The sequence below is a fragment of the Echinops telfairi genome, unplaced genomic scaffold (genome assembly GCF_000313985.2).
Source record: "Echinops telfairi isolate 266 unplaced genomic scaffold, ASM31398v2 ScPeMD7_7469;HRSCAF=8507_1, whole genome shotgun sequence".
In the NCBI taxonomy this organism is placed as follows: Eukaryota; Metazoa; Chordata; class Mammalia; order Afrosoricida; family Tenrecidae; genus Echinops; species Echinops telfairi.
In genome coordinates this window covers 118,724,695-118,735,327 of record NW_022111373.1, presented here as the reverse complement: position 1 = coordinate 118,735,327, position 10,633 = coordinate 118,724,695, and the positions used below count along the sequence as shown (strand labels likewise).

The window sequence follows — 10,633 nt, the reverse complement described above, 5'->3', positions numbered from 1 at the left end:
AGATAAAGAAATGAAGGCAGTGTAGGCTTCCACCCAGTCAACTTTTTCTTCTTTTTTTCCAACTACTGATACTGCAAAGAAGGACTCGCCCTCTCCATCGTTTGGCGAGTTCGCAAAGGGGAGAGCTCTGTGTTCGGGAAGCTCCCCAGGGGCCGCAGGGACCTCGGAGCGAAGCTTGGGGAGGGGCGCAGCGGGGAGGGCTAGGGGCCCGGGGCGAGCCGGCGGCCGCGGCACCATGCCTTCCCTGCGGGTGCTCGCTCTCTCCGCGTGCGTCTGGCTGCGCTGGGCGGCGCTGGCTGGAGGGGCGAGCGGCGGGCCCGGCGGGGGCGCGGGTCCGGGCGCCCGGCGCCGGGAGGGAGAGGCGCTGCTCCCGCAGAAGATCGAGGTACTGGTGCTGCTGCCTCAGGACGACTCCTACCTGTTCTCCCTGGCCCGGGTGCGGCCGGCCATCGAGTACGCGCTCCGCGGCGTGGAGGGCAACGGGACCGGGCGGCGGCTGCTGCCGCCCGGCACCCGCTTCCAGGTGGCCTACGAGGATTCGGACTGCGGCAACCGCGCGCTCTTCAGCCTGGTGGACCGAGTGATCGCGGCGCGGGGGGCCAAGCCCGATCTGCTCCTGGGGCCAGTGTGCGAGTACGCGGCGGCGCCAGTGGCCCGGCTGGCGTCGCACTGGAACCTGCCCATGCTGTCGGCCGGGGCGCTGGCCGCCGGCTTCCAGCAAAAGGACACCGAGTACTCGCACCTCACGCGCGTGGCGCCCGCCTATGCCAAGATGGGCGAGATGATGCTCGCCCTGTTCCGCCACCACCAGTGGAGCCGCGCCGCGCTGGTCTACAGCGACGACAAGCTGGAGCGGAACTGTTACTTCACTCTCGAGGGGGTCCACGAGGTGTTCCAGGAGGAGGGCTTGCACACGTCCGCCTACAATTTCGACGAGACCAAAGACTTGGACGTGGACGACATCGTGCGCTACATTCAGTCCAGCGAGCGAGGTGAGCACCCGTGCACCCCAGGCCCCGCCGCCAGCCCTGGACTCCCGGGGGCGGCTCCCCGCACGCCCTCGCCCCTTTCTCCAGGGCCCATGGCCTCCCGCTGCGCCCAGGACCCGACCCGGGGCGCTCGTTCATTTCCCTGCTTGCACATTTTCTGGCTGAGATGCCCGTGGAGGGTCCCCCATCGCAGTCCAGGGGAGCACGCTGGAGGGTCCCGGGAAGTGGCGGAGCCTGCGGGAGGGGCGTCGGAGCCTGTGCTTCTGGCTCGCCTGGGTCCAACAGGTGTGGTCAAAACACCTGGGTGCTTTCTTTTGCCTTTGTCTAAGCGAGCCCGGGGTGAGTGATTAGAGCCGCACTGGGGATCCCGGGCTCCAACCCGGGACCCGGAGCGTCCGCGGAGGCCGCCAGAACTTGCTCGGCAGCCCCTGGCTGGCGCGCGACCCCGCTAGCGCGGCAGCCCGCGTGCCGGATACTTTGCCAGCCGCTGTCCCCCTGCGGCTCCCAGCCCTCTTTCCCCTGACCCCTGGCTTCGTTTTAAGTCTCGCGAGCGGGCTTGTCTCCTTCTTCTACTTGACCCCTCCAGTCCCTTGGAAATGAGCTCTAGTGCTTTTACCCCAAATGCCTTGTTTCCCCTGGCGCGCTCCGGGAGCGAGGCTGTTCCGGAGCGCGCACCGGAGAAGCGGGCGATGAACCGCCTTTCCAGTGGCCCCGCAAGTTTTTCACCTGAACAAGAGTTCAAAGCGAAGGCTGGCAGCTGGGATTACCTGGAGTGAGAGGTGTGTCGGGGGTGGGGGCCGGGTCACATAACCGCGGGAGCAGCCCCCTCCACGCTCCTGGGGAGGCCCGTTTGGTTGCGGAGTAGACCGTGGGAAAGCGCGCGGACACCCCTGTTCCGGGAGGAACCGGGTTCCAGCGGGCGTCCGCGTGCGCTGCCGGAGCATCAGCTCCGGGATGAACCCCCGTTCTGCTCGCCCTCGGGGCCATTTCCAACAGGGCCCCCGAGGCTCGGCTCCCTCGCGGGTGCGCAACGTGGCACAAGCCGGCGCCTGGGGGCTCGCCTTGGGGGAACAGGTGAGAGTCAGTCCTGGTGCCAGTAGAGGCGGTGGATGCTCCGCTCCTCCCACCTCCTCCAATTTGACCCTCTGGAACTCGGCGGGGACCCACAGCTTAGAGAACCGAGACAGGAGGGGTTGATACTGGGAGTTCTTGGACGCGTTTTGCGCGCTCGCCGAATCCCTGCCAGGCGAGGAGGCGGGGGCCGGCTTGGGCTTGGGCTTCGCTAATGAGGGAAAAGGCCATTTGTGTCCAGCGCCTGCCGAGTCGCCACGCCCCGTGAGGAGACCTCCTCCCCCCGCCCCCCCTCCAAGTTCACCGCAACCCCTGCAGAATTGGAGATGCTCTGCCCCTAGAACCGGTTCCTTAACCTCTAGGGTGGGGGTGTGGCAGCCTAAGCCCCCGACGGGCGAGGTCCGCGGCTTGCCCAAGTGCTAGGACTTCCGCGGCCTGACCGTTCCTCTGTCGGCGGCGACTCCTGCGCACGTGGCCTGCGGCTCGCGGCCAAGGGGATCACTCAGCCCAGAGCCCAGCTTACGGACTGATTGGGGCCACTGAGCCTCACAGCGGTGGCTGGAGTCAGGGCCATGGAAGTTGACAGTGCTCAAGCGGAATGCTGGGGCTTTAGAGGGCTTGGCTGCCGCCGAGACTGTTGCTTCTGTTAATGACGACAAGGAGCATTTTTGAAACCTAAAAGCCTGTAGATGTTCTCAAGTCTCTTTAATTTCTCGTTTTGCAAAGTTTGGATTTAATGGTGGACGTTTGTTCAGCTGATCTGTGTATCTTATAAGTTAGAAGATTTACTCTAAAATACATGTCCAACAGTGACTTGGCAGAAGTTCAGAATTATGAAACAAAATAGTTTATCCCCCAAGCAGTGTTTTTTCTTTTTAAACCACTGGAATGTCTTTATTGCCTGATAACCCAGCCCTCAGGGCTGTTACAAGCACATGGAGTCACCCTCAGCGGAGCAAGCAATTCATGTACTGAAGAGGGTGGCTTAGCCACTTGATAGGCTGCTACTAAACTATGAAAGGCAGGCTCCTCCCAGTGAAGTGGGAGCACCCACAACTTTGGAATGCTGGGAAGATTAAATGAGCAAACCCGAGGAAGTCTCTGAAAACCCTGCCAGATGCATACTAAGTGCTTAGCACAGGAGGTGTGTTGTAGTTGTTAATATTCATGGGCATGTATGTATATTTTGCATCCCTTCCCAGTCAATTTTAACTCATTCAGTGACCCCCAGGTGACAGTAGAATTGCTCTCTAGGATATAGGGTTCCCATAGTTATACTTTTTAAAGCTTTTTTTGGACATGTAATTCTCATTTCATAACAATTCAATAGTGGTCATTAAAGAGAGTTAGTCACCAACAACAATCAGATTTAGAACAATTTCTCTTTTTTATACTCACTGTTATTAGCTGCTCATTGTTTCCCAACCTTCCCTGCTGTGCCATTAATCCAGTTATTGTTCTATAAATTTGCCTATCCTGGATTCCATATACAGAAAAACATACAAAAGAACCAAACAAGCAACAAACTAACAACAAAGTAACAGAAAACCCTCAACCGAAAAGGAAGCAGACAATATTTAAAAAGTAGAACAAATTTAAAATGGGTCAAAAATGATAAGGTGTTCAATTTTGACCTTACTGCATGTATAATAATCCACTTTCCATTGCACTCTGTGTGAATAGCAAGAGTACTCACATCTCTAGTCTCTGTCATCAGAGGGGCTTCACCGGAAGCGTAATCCAAATGTATTTCCTCTTCATTTTTTAAAAACAGACACAACTTTAAAATGGGTCAAAAGGGAACTCTAATGATAAGATATTACATTTTGAGGACCTAATGTCGGGGGTTTAAGTGGAGAGAAAATGTTTTGAGAAATGATGTACAAATGCTCTTTACACAATTGATGTGTGTATGGATTGGGATAACAGTTGTATGAGCCCCTAATAAAATGTTTAAAAAAAAAAGATATTACATTTTAACCTAACGGCATCTACAATAATTGACTTTACAATGCTCTCTATAGAAAGGCGATTCGAATCCCTCCCTGTGGTCAGAGGGAATTCACCAGAGGCTTAATCTACGTGTAATTTTTAAGGACGCAGACTGTGGAATCTTTCTCCTGTGGTGCCTGTAGATTTGAACCTCTGACCTCCCATTTAGCAGCTGAGGGCTCAACCGCTGTGCAACCAGGACTGAAATACCAAAGGTGTAAACCTGCTGCCGTTGAGCTGACTTTGGCTCATAGTGACCCTATATGGATTCTTAAGGCTGTAAATCTTTATGGGAGCACACATAGCTTCAACTGCGTCCCTTGGAGCTGCTGGTGGGTTTGAATCCCCAATCTTGAGGTTTGCAGTCGAATGCTTACCTCACAGCACCACCACTATTTCCCAAGGTTTAGATCAAAATATCCAAACTCGCTGTCATCTAGTCATTTATTTATTTATTTTGAATTCAGATATTCCACACATGAGACCCGATAGAGCAGAGCACAACTGACTCTGTGGGTTTCCAAGCCTGTTAATCTTTACAGTAGTAGAAAGCCTCATCTTCCTCCTGTGGACCTGCAGGTGGTTTTGAACTGCTGTCATTTTGGGTGAGACGATGCTCTTAAAACAAACTAATCTGCTTATATAATCAACCACTGTCAATATTCCACATGTAAGATAAAATGTAGGGTTTTTAAAAAAGGCAACTTAAAAAGAAATATTTCTTCAAGGAAGAAAAGCCAAGATAAAGAGACATAATTATTTTGTCTATACACTTTATCAGAAAGAAAGGAGAGAGACCTGGAGATACTCCACACAAGTTTCACATGAACTGTAGCTTTAGCCCATTAGTTGTTAATGCGTCATTAAACTGGGCTTACATAACGGCCCGAGAGATTGCCGGATTTAATCAGAGCAAGAGTCATTTATTTTTAGAATTTGTCTGGGGCAAATGACCCTGTAGTTGATCAACTGAATTTTTCAAGCAAAGAACTCATGATGAGGTCAACATAACTCATCCAGAGCAGGAGAAACACAGGAATATTTAGGCTGGAGTGTAGAAATTTGGAAAGTCTTTGGAATAGAGAAAGCTTTGTGAACAACAAAAATAAGGCCTAATCTCCCCTTTTTTGATATCTATTGCTGTGCACATGTGGAAATAGCCAGACAGAAAACTTTATTTGTTTATTTAGAATTCAGACTTTATTTGTACCAGAGTTACTTATACAAACACATAGTTTGGAAGCAAGAGAACAATGCAAGTCTTGGGACAAAAAAATACCAATTTCTTGATCTCCCTCTATTTCTCATTTCCTAGAGGTAGTCATTTCCAACTCTTGTAGATGGTTCATTATTTGATATCCTTAACTGACATGCCTTATTATTATTTGCTAAGTATTGGGCCCTTTCGAAGAACAAATGTTTTATTCAAGAGTTTATTTCTTCTTTTTTTAAGTTCTCCTCATTCACTGCCTATTAAGCACCTCTGCAACCTTTCCTCCCTTTTCCTCCATTGTATCAGAAGGTTTTGACTAGCTCAATACCTATCTGGTGTGCTCCTTGGCGATCTTTGAAAATCTTTTCTGTTAGTAGCCCAACACTGAGCCCACTGGGGCTGCCCACCCCCCTCACCCCCCACTTCCCAGGCTCTTATTCATAAAAATACTAGCTTTGAAACGCTTTTCACAGTGGAACATTATGGTGATACATTTCCTTTCTTGCCTTGCCCTATTTATTTTTCTAACTGCTTCAACCAATCAACTAGCCAACCAACCAGCCTTGCATGCTTGTCTACATACTTACAAATTAATCATGCTTTCATTTTCTAGAGCCAGTTGTCTTCAGGAGCTGCTTGCGTTTGTCTATTTTCTAAGTATACTGCCCTGCGATCACTCTTTTTTTAAAACGTTGAACCTAGAATTATATGCCTATGCAGAGAATAGGATGAAGATACTCATGGAGCATCTCAAAATTTAGCCATCTTCTAGCTGTTCTCCAAAAGTTCCTGGTAACTCAGGAACTCGCCACTAAGCTAGAGCCCTCAGGAAGAGGTGCCAGCAGGGGTGGTGGGTGCTACAGCCACCCAACTTGAAGTTGGAGCAGATGCACCACTTGGGGAGGCTGGTGATGTGGAATACTGGCTGTTGAATCAGGGGTGAATAGGACAATTATGAAAGACCAAAACCTCTTGTGAATTGGGTGAAGGTTTACAGAGTGGATCATCAATTTTACATTCAAGGATTCATACAGCTTGTGAGATCCATACATCTCTTAATCAGTGAATTAATTGAAATTCCCACTGTCACTCACCCCACACCTACCCTGTGTTTCCTGTTTTCTATTGCTCTTTCTTTCTGGACTCTTCTGAACTTGACCTTGGGTAACTGCGGACCCTTAATCTTTAGATGGACTCTTCTAAGGTGTGTTTACCTCTCTACTATTACTGTACCTCATATTGACCTGCCTATTTTTGACTGAAAATTAAGCAACAAGAGTGAGTTCCTATCCTAACTTGGTGGGCCATAGTCTTGGGTGGGTCCACCATCTTCCATAAAGGTAATAGTAATAATAATTAATTAATTATCAAGGGCTCATTATCAAGGGTCAGGGAGCGAGGGAAAAAATGAGGAGCTGATATCAAGGGCTCAAGTTGAAAGCAAATGTTTTGAAAATGATAATGGCAACAAATGTACAAATGTGCTTGACACAATGGATGTATGTATGGATTGTGATAAGGGTTGTATCTGTCCCCAATAAAATGATAAAAAAAGAAGGTAAATTGCTAAAAGTACTTATCATTGAATTAGGTAAGAACAAGCCAGACATGAAAGGTTGGGGAACATTTAAAAACTTTGCACTCTGATCGCTTTGCTAAGCGTCTCAAAATGCTTGCATCTCTTGAAACCGAAAGTAGGTGGTACTGTACATTATGGGTGTGATTTATTTAATGAAGACCAACTAACATCTTGAACTTGGAAGTAAGGGTTTCTTCTGAGAGCTAAGCCATATGGTTTACACAAAATAATGAGGTTGGAAAAGAGTCTGCTCAGATAGAGGAAGAACTGTCGGCATCACGCTGGCTCAGTGTAAACGGGGACTAACATACAAAGAAGAAGTAGGAGCCCATTAAGGGTTTTTGGCAGTCGTGAAGGGGGTTCGAAAAAGGAGATTGGCCAGGAATGGAAAGTAGAACCAAAAAAATCTCTTCATGGTGATTCCATGCTTGGATATTTTACTCTTCAAACATCTTCAACCCTGGCCTTTGGCTTTTTTATTTTTTTATTTAAGGGGTTAGAGTAGAAGCCGAGGTAAAACAAGCGCCTTGGTAATAAAGAAAGAGTTCAGAGTTTGTTCTAAAGCTTTCTTGCTAAGGCAGTGGTTCTCAACCTTCCTCATGCAACCTTTCATACAGTTCCTCCTGTTGTGGTGACCTCCAACCAGAAAATTATTTTCGTTGCTACTTCATAACTGTAATTTTGCTACTGTTATGAATCATAATGTAAATATCTGATACGCAGGATGTATTTTCATTGTTACAAATTGAACATAATTAAACATCATTAAAGCATCGTGATTGATCACAAAACGATATGTAATTATATATTGTGAAATATTTATGTGTTTTCCGATGGTCTTAGGCGACCCCTGTGAAAGGGTGGTTCGACCCCCAAAGGGGTTGTGACCCAAGTCATCTCGGGACTGGTCTCCAACAAGAACTGATCCTTCTAGACACAAACAACACCAATTCTCAGAGATTTCCGGGGCTTTTGTATTGTTTCCCAAATTTCTTCTGCAGAGCTTTCACTCTGCACACTGAGCCCTTTCGTAGTAAGAGATGTCAAACCCATGATCTAATACTCCGAAATAGCAGGCGCAGTAAAGTAATACCGGCGAGAGCCGAGTCCTCCATGCACGTTGCCAAAGCAGCTCTGGCACAGCCTGGAGTTTGTTTTCCGTCTTTCAGCACCCATGCTTTTACACATCCCAGGCACTGGCACAAGGCGCGGCGATGCTGTTACAGCAGCACCCAGGACCCTCAGGGTCTGTACTTCCATAGTGCATGCAGCAACCACTGTGAGCCCGCCACGAGTAGACATACGCATTAATAGTTTAGCAGGCAACACAACAGTGCTCTAGTGAACTGGATTGTGTCAGTCTGGGTAGACTAGAGAGACAAATCCATGGACACTATGTGCATACGAAAGAAATTTATATACAAGAGCAATTGAACATTGAGGAAATGTCCCAGATCAAGTCCATAAATCAGATATTAGCCCATATTTTCAATATCAATCTATAAAGTCCTCTTCAGACTCACGAAATACATGCAATGATGCCAAATGCAGAAGATCACAGGCCAGTGGGTAGAAAGTCTTTGGATCCAGTGTCATTGGAAGCATCTCAGTGCTGGCAGGGGTCTCTTTGGCTTCCCTGGCTTCCGAGGTCTGGTTGTGTCCATGTGGCTTGTCTTATGCAATGTCTCCCAGGGAGTAGCAGGGAGAGAGAGGTGTCTTCTGCCTCCAAGGAGGAAGTCCCAGATTTCCCAGAATTCTCAGGAGAAGGCCAAAAGAAGTCTCATTGGCTATCTCCAGATTGACAGCCTAGATTCCACTCCTGCACTCTTAATCCTTCACTTGACACCAGATTAGGTGACTACCACCAGAGATCATCATGGCCCAGATCCCCTCTTCCCTCCAGCCTGTGCCTTTCCGTGGGCAGACAACCGTGTTCTGGAGCTGCTCAGCCTGTTGCTATTGAGATGATACAGGAGTCCTGGTGGAATGGTGGTTATGCGTTGGGCTGTGAACCTCAAGGTCAGCAGTTCAAAACCTCCCGCTGTGCTCCACTGGAGAAAGCCAAGGCCTACTCTTGTCAAGAGCTACAGTCTCAGAAACTCACAGGGGCAGCACCACCCTGCCATAGGGTTGCTGTGAGTAAGCCTCGACGGCACAGCAGTGATTTGGTTTGGTTTTTATTGAGCAGATAAAGACGTCGTCGGTTTCTGAGGCTGTTAGCTAACTGTCACATCTTTCTCCCAGGGAGCGGTAGGTGGGCTTGAAAAGTCAGCCATTGTCGCTTTAACCATGTAATCACCAGGGCTTAGTTGGCTTACTGCCTCTCAAATCTGTCAGCATGGCTCTATAGTACTGACAGGACATGGGTAGCGAGCGGGGAGCACCTCAGGTCTTGTTCCCTATTTCCTGTATGTGCTGAAACAGCCAGAAAACAATGTCTCAGGCACCGGAAGGTTATAGCACTCGCTGGATGAATTTCTTCCCCGAAACCACTCAATTTCTCTTTTCTTCTGGAAAACGGATTTATCATGCTGATAAATATGGAAAGTAGTGGACACATTCCACTGTCATCTATTGGGCAAAACTGATGATTTTTTTGGACGTATTTTTTAAAAAACTTCACTTTCTCATTTGAATCCACCAGCCGTGACAACGGAGAAAGATGCGAGGGTCTGCTTCTATGGAGAGACTGACTGCCCTGGAAACCCAATGGGGCCATTCTCTCCCGACAGGGTGGCCACGCCTCCACGGCAGAGGGCGTGGTTTCACACACAGACACGCCCCTTTGACAATTTCCACGTGCACAATTCTGTGATACTGATCACAGTTTTCAAGTTGTGCTCCAAGCCTTTTTTTAAAAACAAAACAAAATTTGTTTTGAAATAACTTAAAACTTTTGGGAAAGAGACAAAAAGTAACAAGTCACTCCTTACCAAGCTACGTTAGTATCTGTACCTTTAAACATGTATAGCCTTCAGACAGATTGTCCCCTTTTGGCTACACTTTACCATTTTTACCTTCCATTTTGGGTACATTTACAATTTTCAACCTCCTCTTCCCTCCCCTCAGCTGCCCTTTCCTTTCTCACCTATCCCTTCTTTTCTCCCCCCTCCCACATAAATATATCTGAATTATAGTCATGTGCACACACAGATATTACTATATTTTCATAAAATATTTGAGAGTAAGTTGCTAGCATCGTGCCCTTTGACCCCGAACTGAAACGTGTGTTTTCTAAGAACAAGGACGTTCATTTACAGAACCACAGTATAATGATGAAAAATAAGAACTTCAACCCCACACACAGTACCTTCACCAGTAATCCCCCTCAGAGAAAAACCTTTTTCTTAAAGTCCAGTGTTCAACCCAGGATCACACATTTCATTTATTTTTTCTGTCCCTTTGATTTCATTTAGTGCTGAACGTTTCCCCCACCAGCCTTGGTTTTTCATGAATTTGACATTTTTACACAGTACATCTTAAAATAGACCTATTATCGTACAGGCAATCTCCCAGTTTTGATTTGTTGCTACTTCCTGTTTACATGGGTGAGCTACAGTGGCATTGTGGATCCTTAGTCAGACTCTTGAGTCAGTTTTTCCCATGGTTGGCGATGTTAATTTTCATCACACCACTGTGAGTGTCCACTAAGTTTCTCTATTAGAAAGTTATGAATAAATCTACTACTCATCTGTCAGTTTGTCATACTGTGTTAGACAGGGTTCTCTAGAGAGACAAAACCAGATTGCTAGTAATTTTATATATATATTTATAAAGATAGATAAATAT

The 10,633-nt window shown here is 47.7% G+C and overlaps 1 protein-coding gene across 1 annotated transcript in view; it reads left to right on the top strand.

Moving 5' to 3' along the window:
* The first annotated feature begins 235 nt into the window (after nt 1-235).
* Nucleotides 236-10,633, top strand: part of NPR3 (natriuretic peptide receptor 3) — a 94,410-nt gene continuing 84,012 nt past the window's right edge. Inside the window, exon 1 of the mRNA XM_045285266.1 lies at nt 236-992. Within this exon, the coding sequence (XP_045141201.1) occupies nt 236-992 (757 nt within the window). The remainder of the gene's footprint in view (nt 993-10,633) is intronic.